The sequence below is a fragment of the Zootoca vivipara genome, chromosome 12 (genome assembly GCF_965207765.1).
Source record: "Zootoca vivipara chromosome 12, rZooViv2.hap1.1, whole genome shotgun sequence".
NCBI lineage: Eukaryota > Metazoa > Chordata > Lepidosauria > Squamata > Lacertidae > Zootoca > Zootoca vivipara.
Genome location: NC_142595.1, coordinates 3,520,372 through 3,535,725, shown reverse-complemented (window position 1 = coordinate 3,535,725; position 15,354 = coordinate 3,520,372). Strand labels below are relative to the sequence as shown.

General features: G+C 43.1%; 1 protein-coding gene across 2 annotated transcripts in view; it reads left to right on the top strand.

The window, feature by feature from the left end:
* TPPP (tubulin polymerization promoting protein) overlaps nucleotides 1–12,679 on the top strand; it is a 43,660-nt gene extending 30,981 nt beyond the window's left edge. The window contains exons 3-4 of one of the 2 annotated variants that reach the window (XM_035134878.3): nucleotides 5,259–5,409; nucleotides 10,831–12,679. In XM_035134878.3, the coding sequence (XP_034990769.1) occupies nucleotides 5,259–5,409; nucleotides 10,831–11,025 (346 nt within the window). In that variant the 3' untranslated portion in view covers nucleotides 11,026–12,679. The remainder of the gene's footprint in view (nucleotides 1–5,258; nucleotides 5,410–10,830) is intronic. The other variant, XM_088656129.1, reaches the window with a different exon arrangement.
* The last annotated feature ends 2,675 nt before the right edge of the window (nucleotides 12,680–15,354 follow it).

Genomic DNA, 15,354 nt, shown 5'->3' with positions numbered 1-15,354 from the left:
AGTCTGTGGCCCAGTTGGCATGTAACATTAAGCCAAACCATGGCTTAGCTGCAGGTAGCAAGGCGACATGACAACCAGGGGCAAATTGAATTTGTCAATTTTTTTTACAATGAGTTCATGCATCGCCATAGTTTGGCTTAGTATTATGTGCAAATCAAGCCTATATAACTCCTGTTTGAATGTGTCATACGGGGAGCGACCGAGTAAATGAGAAAATAAGGTGCAGTTGGAATGAGGTAAGATCATGAAAACTGAGCTGTATTCAAGGTGCATGATATATCTACCTATCCTACCTAGTCTGTAAAAAGCATATCTGCTATATGTTACAATAACCAGACTAATTGTCCCTGGAAGATGGTCAGTCTCGCTGCAGGACCAGCTCTCAGTAACAAGGATACTCAGTAACTTCTTCTTCTTTGGCGATCACTCGTAGCCGAGCAAGATTGTCTTCTATGAACACTGTTTTAACAGTAAGAGATTGTGAGGCCAATTCTGGATCCACACGTTGTTGCGCAGTGGGGACATAGGTTTCCGGGTGGGAGTTGATCAGGATGAGGGGTTGCCAAAAGTGACTTCCTTTTAGCATGCTTCTCCCTTTCATCCTGAGCTCGAGTGTCTTCAAAGCCCACGACACCTTTGGTAAAGGTTGTAACAAGGGGGTTTAACAAGGATGGAGTAACAAAGGGGAATCAGGTGGCACTGTCTAAACCACTGAGCCTCTTGGGCCTGCTGATCGGAAGGTTGGCGGTTCGAATTCCCACGATGGAGTGAGCTCCCAGCTCCTGCCAACTTGGCAGTTCGAAGGCACACCAGTGCAAGTAGATATATAGGTGGTGGTGGGAAGGTAAACAGCGTTTCTGTGCACTCTGGCTTCTTTCACGGTGTTCTGTGCGCCAGTAGCGGTTTAGTCATTCTGGCCACATGACCCAGAAAGCTGTCTGTGGACAAACGCCTGCTCCCTTCACCTGAAGCAAGATGAGTGAGTGCTGCACCCCATAGTTGCCTTTGACTGGACTTAACTTTTTTTAAAAAAACAACCTTTAACAAGGATGGCTTTAAAATCTGACAATTGGACCAGTGGTGTGGAGTCACTAGTCCAGGTCATTCTCGTGTTCATTTTTCACTTTCATGTGCAAAATAGTAGGTTGATAAAGCAGCAGAAAATTATTGAAAACAGCAGCTGTTGATGCTTTTCAGTTTGGAGAATTTTTTTTCTGCTTTGTGTTTACTTTTGGGGATGTTTCTGTGGTCTGTTTATATCACAATTCTTTGTTGCTTGGAGTGACAACACATTCCATACTAGTTGGAGTGCTTTGCTTGGTTATTCTAAATTGGCCTTTCTTGGTTAGAGGTTAATATTCCAGATAGATTCCTTCCAGCACTGTTTCTGTGTCCACAGAGCCCCCTTTAATTTAAGACAACAGCAGTGTGCAGGCTTTTATAGGAGGTGGGAGAAACTGCCAGCTAGGTTCCTTTTTCTTTTCTTCTCTGCCACAACAATGTGATTTATCAACCAAACAGCGTTGGCTGGGGGGGCGGTGCAGTTTTGAGGGTGACTCCCTCAATGCCAGCTTCCTTCTGTTACATATTTGGAACTGGAATACTTGTTCAGCTTGATTGGCAGACAAAATACAGGTGTTGTTTCCTGGCTCTGTCGTTTGCCATGAGCTTTGCAGGCAAAGAAAGAGCAGTAGTGAGCTGTTGCAACCAAGTCAGTTTCATAAGTTACAAAGAAATGCAGCCCATAGAATGTACAGTGGTACCTCTACTTACGAATGTTTCTACTTACGAATGGAGCTCCGTCCGCCATCTTGGATGCGGTTTAGATAGGATTTTTTCTACTTACGAATTTTTAGATAGGGTTGCTTCTACTTACAATTTTTTTCTCCCAATGCATTCCTATGGGATTCGACTTACAAATTTTTTTGACTTACAAATGTGCGTTCGGAACTCATTAAATTCGTAAGTAGTGGTACCACTGTATTAGCGTTAAGCAGCAAGACTGTAGCCTGTTCACCTCTTCAGCTGCAAGACGGTTGAAAAACTTCAGCCGGTGCAAAATTCATTGGCCAGGTTGCTTACTGGGACAAGATGGTTTGAGCATATAGCACCAGTTCTGGCCCCACTGCACTGGCTGCCAATTCAAAGTGCTGGCTTTGACCTGTGAAAGTCTGAAAACCTCAAGGACTGCTTCTCTCCCTCTGAGGCAATCTGGACCCTGCGATCATAATCTGAGGCCCTTCTTTGTGTACTCTCCCTAGGTAGGCTCTCCTGGCATCTTCATTATATGCCTTTAGGCGCCAGGCAAAAACTTTCCTTCATAACGAGGCCTTTAGCTGATTAACATTGTGTGACTTTTTAAATGTGCTTGTGGGCGAGGGTTATTGGTTGGTTGGTTTGCTTGTTTTTGTTACGTATTTTGTGTTTTTGTTTTGTAGATCACTCTGCAATCTTCAAATGAAGGGCAGTATATAAATGAATAAATAACAGAGAGGTCATGGTTGATTTGCCACCCTACCCTCGCTGGCGCAGTGAACACACAGAGAGTGATAGGAGCAACATTCTTGTTTTGTTAATTTTTTTATTTCCCATTTAGGATGTGTAATATTTTACTCCCCAGCATTGGAAACCTCTTCTGTTTAAAGGCAGCTTTTCTGGCCCTCTTAGCCATGGGGGCAGACCATTGCCTACAAAAGCTTCAGGCTGCTCATTCATCCTAATTGACTTCATTTAGCACTGAAATTGGTCATGGTGACGTCTGGCATTGGGTTGTTTGGGATGAGAGTTATGTAGAAGTTTCTATACCTACAAAGCAGGTACTGTACAGTTATCTAGCACATTGACTTCCCTTGTTGACCCATATAGACCTTGCCATTTTCCAAGAGGCCAGGCATTTCCTATTATTACAGTTGACAGCTGAACACAGTTGAGAAAGGTGCTGCTGTTTGAGTGCAGGAGGTGGGGCCTGTCTTTTTAGACTGTTTTATTACTTTAATTTCTAACCTGGAAGAACTAAAATAAACTGGAATTAGCATCTTCCCTGGATGGATAGCCCACTTACAACCTAAGTTCTCCAAACTAATTTTAATTAACCTGGGTGTTGTTATGTGATATAACATTCAGTCCAGTTTGAGTAAAATAAATTGCCCTAAATTAGAGATGTGTGTAGAACCATGGTGAGTATTTGGTGACAATATTGCTCAATATCTTTTAGGATTTATCTTAGAAACTGAGTACCGTAATTAGGTCAGGCACTCACTGCCTAACTGGCTTATGCTCATGTTTCTATGTGGTACGACTATTGACGAATAATTCTGAGCCTGAGGCTCATTCTGCCTCTTTCAAATCCCTGAAAGTGTAGAACTGGAACAGAGTATTCAGCCTTTGCCTGTCCTCAGTTCACCTTCAGTTCCACAACCTATAGGAGAGTTAGATTTTAGCTGCACAGCATGGGGGGGGGAGAGAGAGAGAGAGAGAGAGAGAGAGAGAGAGAGAGAGAGAGAGAGAGAGAGCATGGAAGGCTGAGAAGCAGTTTGTGAATTTGTGTGACCATGTGACTACAGAGAAGGGAGATTCCTACTAAGAGTGAGGAGAGATGTAAGACCATTTGGAAGTCAGGCCAGTTTGGAAGTCCCCACAATAGTACGGTATTTATTATTATTATTATTATTATTATTATTATTATTATTATTATTATTATTTTATTAACTTCCGACTCTGGGGTCAGAGAAGAGAGGGAGGGGAGCTATTTTAAGTTTCCAGGAAAATGGACTAATGATGGCACAGATTGGTTTAGCAGTATGCCTGTAAGCCAAACCACAGCTTAGCTGTGGGAAGCATGGAAGAAGCAGGACCAAGGAAAGGGGTTGACATGCATTTACAGTAAACCATGGTTTGGTTTAATGTTTGTTATGCATGAGTCTAGTCTGGTTATTATGTTTGTTTCTGGGTGGGTGGAGAAAATCCATGTGTGTTGAGTAAGTGGACATACAGAGCAGTTTTGAGCTGAGAAATGCAGTATGTTTCAGATACTTTTCAAAAGCCATTGAAACCAGAGAAATGACAAGGAAAAGAATATACATAGGACTGATTACTAAAGTAATAACTCAGCTAAAATAACTGTATCAGTAGCTGGTAACAGATTAACTGAATAAAATGTGCAACAAGTACGACAAGCTCATGTGTGGCTCCTTGGTGCGAGAAGAGCAGGGGTTTTAAAAGCATGGCCCTCTTTTCCTCTGTGAAGCCATTGCTCTAAGACCAAGGTCATGACTTAATTGCTCCTCGCAGATCTCTTGGCATCTGCTCAAGAACAGGGATGATACTTGATTAGCCTCAGGGCAAACTTCCAGGTAGATCAATTATCTGCCAGTCAGTGACGACACAACAAAAAATTAATTTAAGAACACAGCAGAATGGGATAGGTGTGACCTGTATGTTTTTGTGTGAACACTATTCACTGTGTTTGCTTAAAAAAATGGTCACAAAATGCTCAATATTACCATTTCTGTTGCATATCAAAAGTCTCCCCAAAATACCTTCTGGGATCCTCCCCCCTCCTTTTATTGCTGTCATCTTGCCATTTTACTTTCTTAAAAGCCAGTTGCCCCGATTCAACTAAAGTTCCTTGTGACTAAGTATCTTCTCATTTTTTTATTGTAAGTCCCCCAACTGAGCATCGCAGAACTAAATTCTAACTAAACCACCATAAGATTGTGTTGGAGGTCCCACTGAAAGCAATGGGATTAAGAAAGTTGCAACAAGTTTGTTGCAACTTATTTTTCAGTGGACAAGAATAGGGTTTCACCGTAAGGCCTGGGACTGACTTTAGCTAGATCAAGGCCAATATTTGTGCCCCTGTTCCCATACTAAGACCTCATATGTTCACCTATAGCCTCCTCCAGTTTTGAGAAAATTAGGAGCAGAGCAGTGACATCTTTCCAAAATATTCCAAAACTGGCTTTACATTGTTAATAACAAAGATTGATAGCAAAGGGGAAGGTGCCTCACAATGATCTATTCTCTTTCTGACGTCAAATGGCTCTTTGACTTCTCCAAAGCACAGAAGGCAACCTGTGGGGACAGTAAAACTGTTTTAGAGCTGAAACTTGAGTTTAGATGTTCTGTTAAGAGTTGCATAGGACATGGAAACTGGGAGATTTAGTGGTCCACATAGTAAATATTGTTTGCGCAGTAATCCTTATAGGTACATTGAGATGTTTCTGTAACGCCTCCCATTTTTGTTTTGTATGCTTTAGGGGGAAATCCAGGACAATTACTTTTGAGCAGTTCAAGGAAGCACTTCAGGAGCTCTCCAAGAAGCGTTTCAAAGACAAGAGCAACGAGGAAGCAGTGCAAGAAATGCACAAGCTCATTGAAGGGAAGGCACCCGTCATAGCTGGAGTCACGGTATGGGAGCCTAATGTTCAGTAACTCTTACATTCTTTTCTAAGGCCTCTCTTCAAATCTAGACTTCTCATTTTCTCTCACAAGAAGAGTCCTGAAGTTTTGATCAACCCAGCAGCATGTTCATCTGGTTTCACTCTAAGGTTCTCTGTGGCAGGGCCGCTTTTGCTAAGCAAGAACATTGCATAAGAGATGCAGCCTAATGACCAATATTCCTGTTCACCTAAAGCGTAAAGATTTTGATTTCTACTAGAAACTTCTTGTTTTCAGTTAAAATGTGCAAAATACAGAAATTCTGTTTTTCCTACTGCATAATTCTCAGAATGTGGGCTTTCTGGTTTGTAGGACTTTGATAACATGCCACTTGCTTATCAGCCATGGAACAATTCAGAACAAAGATAGCAGCCTTCTCTCTGTACCATGCCATTGTGTGGCTCCCACTGTACCAGCAGATATCACCCCCACCCCACACATAACGTGGCTAAATGAGTGAATGATGCAAGGGTGGAAATGGATGAAGCCAGTCTTCAGTGAGAATAAAATCAGCTCTTTCGCTCTTGCATCTTTCCCATTCTACTGCAAGCTTAGTGACGTGTGTGTGTATATATATATACAGTCATACCTCATGTTGCGTCTGCTTCAGGTTGCCTCTTTTCAGCTTGCAAATGTGGCAAACCCAAAAGTGTTTACTTCTGGGTTTTGCCGCACACGCAGAAGCATTCTGCACATTTCGTGCATGCGCAAAAGCACTCTATCACACTTTGCGCATGTGCAGAAGTGCTGCTCTGGTTGCGGACTTTTCGGGGTGCGAATGGCACCCCAGAATGGATTGTGTCTGCAACCAGAGGTACCACTGTATATATATAATACATAGGCTGTCAGTGATGTCAAAGGGGGGCATGGTGCAGTCTCCAAATAGTAGGATTTGGGAGGATTGAGCTGCCCAAGCTTAGTCAGTTGATCATTCCTTTTTTAGAACAATACCCCAGCCATTTAGTTTGCCTTTGCCACGTGTATAAATAATTTTGCTCTAGTCCGCACAGTGCTCATCAACATACAGCTAAATGGAAAGTGAGAACTTTGAACTACAAAGGGGCAATCACAGTGTGGCTGTCTTTGCTTACCTATTCCCCACCCCCCAAAAGGGGTGGATGCACATTGTGGTGCATTCTAAGCCACACTGGGTATTAGATCACCAAGCTGCAGCTCAGTCCTAACTGGAAATGAGTTGCTTGCTTCTACTCTCAAAATCCAGGGCCAATTCTGAAGATTAACAGAAGGCGAGCCATCACCAGCCCATGGCATTGCCAAGCAGGCCGTGGCACTACCTCTTTCACACCAAGCTTTATCAACAATGCATTATATTATGGGTTTAAGGGCACCAGAGGCTCTTTTACCAAATACCATGATAGGGAGTAAGCAGCAGTGGCTTGCCACTGCTCACCTGACCTCTGGTTAGTTGTGTTTCTGCGACATACCAGGCGCTAGATGAGGAGAAAGATTGGCACAGTACAAATATGCCAGCAGAGCCGAGCCCAGTACATTTGCAACACGCTGGTATCACCACTGACTCCATCTCCTGGTAAGCAGTAGCAACCAGCTGGAGGTTAGGTAAGCCGTGGCAGCCCACCCACCCCCATCCACTACTGGGAGAAAGCGATGCCATTATTCCTGGTTCAAGACCCATGGCACTTTACAGAAATTGAACTGAAGCTGAGACGTTTGCTGAGGTGATGGCTGAGTTGGAGGGCCACGCTCTGCTTCTTACCTCAACAGAACTTAATATGATGAAAGCCTGAGATTGATCAATGAAGGAGGACAACCTGCTCCTGTGCCTGGGAATAGAATCCCCCTAACTCATGTAATGTGGTCGATGTGTGATATGTACACAAAGGTGCCCCAAATTCAAAATGCAATCTTGAACAGTGTTTTCTGTGAAGCAGGCACTCCCATCAGAAGCCTCTGACTGCACAGCTACTGGACAAGCTGAGATTTGACTTAAGAATAATGTGACATGTACATGGTTGATTGCTATGGATTAGGAAAACTGCAAAGAAGTGAACCTGTGGTTTCTTAGAGGCTGACCCCACTGTTGTATCGGAGACCGTTGCTGTTTCTTTGATGCCTTGGTTGATAGATGTGCAAAGCATGGTGGACATTAATCAAGTTTAGAACAGCTGTCACTTGAGCTCTTCCATCCAACCTATAAATTTCACAGCATCCACAATGAGCGGTGAAAAAGAAAGGAATGGAAACTCTTACTCCATTTGAATTGTTATCTCCGAGGTTCTTTTGAGCACGTCCAGCAGAGCCCATGGGTTTTCCTAGCTCAAATTCCATTTTTCTTTTGAAGTAGATGCCTTTAGAGGCAGACTCTTCAATCACCCTGTCTCCCAGAATGATTTGTGTTAAGAGGTGGCCAGAAAGGCTTGCAGCCACCAGCTTTGAGAAAGGACGTGGCAATGTTTCATCATTCCTTTGGGTGGACTTTGGAAAGCCCAACGTTTACTCAGTTAGGAGCAATTTGGAAGGAATCCCCAGTCCTTAGGGCAAGCCCAAGACATTTTGGCACCTGAGGCAAACCACAAAATGGTGCTTCCTTCCCTGGCCAGGCAAGAAGGGATGAGGGTACATCAGGATTGGGGGGGGGACTAAAGATCTATGTATGGGATCTACTGCCCCATGGATCCTGCCTCCTAAGGCAGTTGCCTCACGACTAGGTCGGTCCTGCATCTCTTACTGTTTTCTCGGCACTGGCAAAATCTCTACTGGCACCAGTCCGCAGTGAAAATAATAGCATTTGCTCAAGTATCAGATATCCCTCTTAAATTTCTACCACATGCTGAAGGGGCAACTTGTTTTAATTTTTTAATAAATTAATTACAGTGGAGCCTCGGTTTATGAACACCTCGGTTTACGAATTTTCGGTTTACGAACGCCGCGGACCCATCTGGAACAGATTAATTCACTTTCCATTACTTTCAATGGGAAAGTTCGCTTCAGTTTATGAACGCTTCAGTTTATGAACAGACTTCCGAAACCAATTACACCCATGCTTCGGGTTTAGTACGCTTCAGGTTGAGTACTCCGCGGACCCGTCTGGAACGGATCAATCCACTTTCCATTACTTTCAATGGGAAAGTTCACTTCAGTTTATGAACGCTTCAGTTTATGAACAGACTTCCGGAACCAATTGTGTTCATAAACCGAGGTACCACTGTATTTTAAACCCAAATAATGACTTTCCTTTTCAGTATTGAAAGCTGCAGGGGATCTGGGCATATTGGACGGTGTGCATGGTCACCTCCCATAAATGCACTGAAGACAAATGCAGTGCTTTAATTCAGAAACCTTTGAAGTGGCCTTTATGATGGCCAGATAGTAAGAAAATGCTGTAGCAAGGCTAGCTGTACCACACAGGCAGGCAGGGCTGTGAGGCAGACACCTCGGGCGGCGGACCTGGGCCCAAGGAGCATGCCGCTTGCGGACTCCTCTGCCTGTACAACTGTGCTTCATCTCTGCTGCCACACCTCCACCACCTACTTACCAAAGCTGCCCCCTGTGGCAGTGGCAAGGGGGGTGTCCGTGGTGGCAGGGCACACCCAGGGTGGAGGAGGCAGGGACATGGCAGCAGCATGGTGTGTCCGTGGAGGAGGAGGAGGCAGCAGCGCATGCTTGTAGTGGGGTGCAGCGGCAGGGAGGTTTGCCTCAAGCAGCGAAACGTTCTGGGCCAGCCCTTCAGGAAGGTGAGGCTTTTCCCTAGGGCAGGATGGTTAAGGTCTAGCTATCAAGCTGGAAGTAGTTTACTTGTCCAAGCATTCATGCTTAGACATGGCCAACTCTCCCTGTGAACCGAGAGTGTGTCCCACAATCCTCTGCAATGATGTAGAAGCAAACTCTGTGCAGTCCTAATATCCTACTGTAATTAAACCTGTTGCTGTCACTGAAATAATAATATATTATTCACACAATTCCCTCTCCCACTTTCTTGTCTATTTTTAGATAAGACCTTTCAGACAGAGATCTCATCACTCATTTTATGCTACACTATGTAATTTTTTAAAAAAACACAATTGGATTGATTGCATAATTTGTTGTATCAATCTATTTGTTGCTGTTGTAATTTCCCAAAGAAAGTCACAAAAAATAACAATTCCCAAGGATTGTACTAAGCATGACACCATTGGGAAGTAAAGGTGAACAAATGAAAACTTGGTTAAGAGCTTTCCAACATACAGTAGTTGCCAAGAGGTCAGGAATACCTCACAATGTAAAGAACATAACACTTACGAGAACAATGTCAACATTTTTATAGTACCCTTTTGCAGGATGTCCAGGGCAGTTTACAAAAGAAAGATAAAACATAAATAAAACATAAACATTAAAAACCATTATTACATTAAAATATATTCAAAAGCCTGTGCAGATAAAAATACACCTGCCTGGTGCCAACAATGTTAACTGTTCAGCATCTGGCAAATGTGTGTTTATTTTCCCATGCCCTCTGGTTTGGGGTGCCACCACCGACAAGAGCTCTCTGTCACGGGTCACCTTGCCTTGGGTGGTGGAGGGAGCTAGAGGAGACCCTTAGAAAATGACCTCGGTAAAGGGGCAGATAAGTGTGGGCACAGCTGTTATTTCAGGTACCCAGGTCTTAGGCTGAGTAGGGCTTTAAAGGTAAGCACCATTGCATAGTTTTCTGCCTTTGCTTTGACCACAGAGAGGACACCTGGCCCATTTCTTGGTGCAAGCTGGGTTATGTTTTAAAACTCATCCCAGAGTTCTATTGATTCTAGGTCTTCTAAGGAGCTAAATCTGTTTACATCATGGGTGGTTTAGCTGTCAAACAATGTGGGCATTTCAAGAAGAAGTGCCTACTGCATTTGAAAGCACCAGCAAAACCACCGGCTATTTGAACATATGTTTTAGAAGTGCTCATGTAGACCAGGGATAGAATTTCCTCCCCCCAAAACTTATGAATATAAACATCATTTCCCCACCACCACCAGATTTAGGAGGACGGCTGAAACATCACATGGCAATTCACATCTCATTATGCTTGAGGAACTGCTGGAGCAGTACTGAATAAAACTTGTCAGTACTGTGACGGTTCATTTGATCCCAGTTATTGACTGAGCATTCAAACCCCCCATCCTGTTTTGTTTGGGGAAGCCAAAAGCCATGAGCCAGTCATGGTTGGTGGTCTGCAAGGAACAAGCAAAGCAGAACAGTGGTCCTCAGGACCATGAAGTTTTAGTACCTTGATTTACATATATATTCATGCACGTGTGTGTGTGTGTGTGTGTGTGTGTGTGTGTGTTATTTACATTATAAAGATAAAATAGTATGCATGCACACTTCTTCAAATACCAATTACACTGTTAATGCCCTCTTCTGTCTGTCTTTCTCTCACCCCATTAATAGAAAGCCATTTCATCTCCGACTGTCTCACGGCTTACAGACACAACGCGTTTCACTGGTTCCCATAAAGAGAGATTTGATCCAACTGGGAAAGGCAAAGGCAAAGCAGGACGTGAAGATCTGGTGGACACATCTGGCTATGTATCTGGGTATAAGCACGCTGGCACCTATGATCAGAAAGTGCAAGGAAGCAAGTAAGCCTGAAGGTTCAAAGCCTGAAGGAAGGTTCACCTGTGAGGGGTGAGCAAGACGAGTCTCACCTGTTGCTGTCAATGCCAAAAAGACTATGTTGGAAAGCTGTCTTGTAGGATCCACTTTTGACATCGACTGAGACTTGCAGTGAAAGCACCACTTCATTACATTCCTCATGCTTTATGGCAGTGAAAAGGAAGCAGCAACGCGTTCTGAGCAAGAAACCACACCCAAGGGCTCTCTCACCACACCTCGTCTGTACTGGTAGCAGATCGCAAACATTCCTATATGCCTAATTCTCTGTCTTGTTCTGCTGTCTTTTTTTTTCTACAGTGGAGGCTACGTGTGCTAGTAGCTTTGCTAAAAAGAATCCAATTGCTCAATTTGATTAATTTTATCGAACAATGTCTTAATATGGAACAGATGCACCTCAAATGTAAGAATTCAGCCTTTAACTGAAGGGAATTAAATGGCTATTGACTTTTATTTTTATTTTAAAAAGGTGCTATCCTGTAAAAGCCAATACATTTATTTCAACCATTTGCGAACAAGAGCAGAAACAATAATTTAAAGCAACTTTCCCCCTCCATTAGTAGAAAACTGAGACCCCACTTGTCCCATCTTCTCAAAGAAAAGGGAAATTGCAGCTCTCACTTCTAGCCTCCGAATATATTTTCTTTTTTAAAAAACCAAAACCAAAAACCAAAACACTATGTGTCATTGAAGTTATGTATTACTATTTCTGTAAGATTGCAAGAAACATGAAATATGACAGTTCAAACCCCCACCCAAATATCTACCGGTATTTGAAATACTACCAGTTGAAATTATCTGCTTTGTCTGGATCATTACCTTAAACAACATTTTGATTCATTATGTTGGTTAAATAGTTCCAAAATAAAGGAAATTTGTTGTTTTCTTGTTCACTCAGTGTAAAGCAGACAGAATTTAATTGTCAGATTGTTTGCTGATGCAAAACAAAGGTAGAAAAGATTAAATGCAGATTCATTGTTTTACAAATGATGTCATCAGCCATCATGTTCCAGTGAGCCAGTCTAAATAGTGCTGAAATGTTGCTTCTTTTAAGGGAGAAAAAAGGATATAATTAACATATTTTCTGAAAAAGGACAACATACATAATGTATTTATTTATTTGAAGGATTTCTGTGTGTGTATGCTGAAGAGTAATTGTCTAGTCAATAAGGTGATTTTTATGTGTCCTGTCTTTATGATTGAGTAAATACCACACTGTGTTGAACTTACAATCCAGTAAAATAATAGCTGTAATTTTCTCTTGGAGGTTTGCCAGAAGTGGAGTCCTCAGTCTTGTTTTCTGTGGAATACGGTTCAGCTGTATCTCCTCTGTAGAAAAATAGAGATTGGTCAACTTTACTGCCATTCTTAATAGCTATCTCTTTGACAGGCCGAGTAAACGCTGAAGAGTTGGCTGCACTGATTTGCTTACAGTAACTCTGACTGTTCCTTCGCACAGGCCAGCACCTTGAAGTTGGCCCTTGTCCGGTCACTGGCCATCTGTCATTTGCAGTTGTCTTTATCCTAATTGTTAAGGAAGGTATTTATTGTGACTTTACAACCATGCATTCTTCAGCATGTACCACAAGCATGAATCCAAAATAATGATGATAATGTTGTTAAGCACTGCCGTTGTATGCCTGGAACCTTTGTTTTTTGACATTTTGAAATGTCAGGTTTGGGAAGAAGGAAGTCTGTAGAATTCTCAGCATGTTTTTGCAGGATGGTGGTTTTAGTGGTTGCTAGAAAGGGTCTGTGAGTGTGCCAGTCCTGTTGGTATTGAAATAGTGATAGTTACTATCAGTTATATATATCCAACTGCTTTCTGGGGACAAGCTCAGTATCTAGAGTGTTGATAATAGCTGGTCTCTAAGGTGCTACTGGAAGGATTTTTTAAATTTTGTTTTGACTGCATCAGACCAACACGGCTACCTACCTATAATTGATAATAGGGCTGTTTGCTTTGATGGAACAATGAGCACTGAATATTTTAATACAGACCCTCTGGAACCCATTTGTCAAGCTTAACACGAGGCTAGGCTTATGGGGAACACCCGGAACTTCATTACACTAAACTTCATTACTGTAAACTTAATTACACTAAATTCAGAACAAATCCAGCTATGTCATCCAGTGGCAGCTAATCAACACAATGGATGTGAAAGACTCCATTCGTGCAATATGAGCAGATGAGCACACCAGGAAGATACCTGATTTGTTGATCCAGTCTAGCTTGTCTCTTGTGTATTTTGCTTTTCGGGAAACATTTTTTTGTCCAAAACCTGGCAGCTATTTGCTCACACGAATTGGCCATGAACACTGATTGCTCATTGTAAGGAGGAGCTTAAGGTAACAATAATGCCACCAGGTTCTGGGCAAATAGTAGTTTTGTTTTTGATAGAAACTTCCTTTAGCACTGAAGTCTACTGCAGAACTGTCATCTAAAGATTTTAGAGCAGGCATTACATATCAGGTGGCCTTCTAGAGCCAGGGAAAGCTACTTTTAAAATGAGCAATCCATGTTCATTTTCATTTATTTTAAAACAAAAAGACAAAGAGATGCTACCATTGAAGCGTGAACGTCTAAAAAGCGAGCAGTTTTGTGAAACAATGACACGCTCTTCTGACATCCCGGTTTCTCTTCCTTTCCCCATCCCCATTCCTTGTTCTGAAACTGTTGGCTTTTTCTATCCCTTTTTCTACCACTGTGCCACTAAAGGAGGAGGCTGTCTCATAAGAAGCAAGGCCTGGGTGTCCATGCATCAGACCACAGTTTATGGGAAAAAATGACTACTTCCTCCAGTCCAGTCACCTAATAACACAATCCCATTCATGTCTGCTCAAAAATAAGTCCCACTGTGTTCTTTGGGGTTCGCTCCTGGGTGAACATGCATAGGATTGCAACCTAAGTCGCTGTTTGCATGCAATAGTGTACTTGGAATATTCTTACTATATCAGCTACTCTCATCCCTGTATATTCCTTGTCAGTGATTTCTGCCCCCTTTAAAGATTTATTTAAGTGCAAAACATACTGTAAACGTCCAGTGATGCCGGCCTTTGTTGTCTCCTTTCCATACAACAGGTTATCGTCATCAGGCCCTTTTGAACGCTTATAAATAGGGGGAAATATGAATTCTTCAAATGTGAAAATGATACAATCTGTAGGTTTTTTCAAAAAGCTATTTTACTACCACAAGGTGTTTACAATTCTTTGCTGATTGAATAAATCACATTAAGCACATAGTGTTCTTTTGCTATGTGTAAATCACTACAGGGTATATTATGTATATATAAATAAATATACATACGTGCAGTTTTATGCAGCCTCTTAATGGTGCACACTTTTGTAGCATCATGCACACTGGGACTTCCTTGTTATCTGCTGAGACCTGGAAAAATGTGCCCAGAATACAGCCCATTCCTCACCCAAGAAGGACCTGCGTATGTATATGGGAGCCTGTATTTCCCTTCCAATTTTATAGACATACAATTTATGGAGTCAAGTCAATCTTCTTCCCCCCCCCCCTGCTTGCATTCCTGTGCATGTCACTGGAATTTGTACTGGACGTTTTGGGCTGAATGTAACTTACCCGCATCCCCCCCCCAAAAAAACCCCTACTCACTTCCTTTGTGTTTAGTTGACATCTAAAACAAGTCTAGAATAAGGTGGGCAATTTATCTGGCCTCCTAAGCCCAAGCACAGCAATTCAGGCAGAAGGGAGGAGCAGCAGGGACACTTTAAGAGGGAAGGCCTTCCCAGGATCAGGGCCCGTCCACCCATGAGGCAGGCTGGGGCAGCTGCCTTAGGTGGTGGAACTCCAAGAGATGGCACCCTCAAAGGCTCCCCACCACTTCTGCCACCGCTGGAGAAGTGGCAGTAGCGGCAGCAGCAGTAGCAGCTTCCAGTGTGACCTTGCAGAAATCTCACCAGACCTTGTGTGCTCTGCAAGACCTTGCTAGAACTCACCGTTATTGGCGCCGCTTTGTGGGCGCTGCCACACAACGCCAGCAGGGTGGCACCTTCCTGTTTTGCCTCAGGCCAGGCCGGCCCTGCCCAGAATGGAGCTTTTTATTACCAACTAGCTGGCCCTGCCACACGTTGCAGTGGCTAATCCCTGTGACTGCCCCCACCATGTCCTGATCCATGACCTATTCTGTTCGTCCCGCCCCCCGGCTCATCCTGGTTAATCCCCAACTCTGTCCCGACCTACAACCCGTCCCCTCCCCTCCTCCCCTCCCCAGGCGAGTCAGTACTTCCATTCAGCCTAGTCTGTAAAGGCTTCAGCCTAGGAGGAGGAGGAG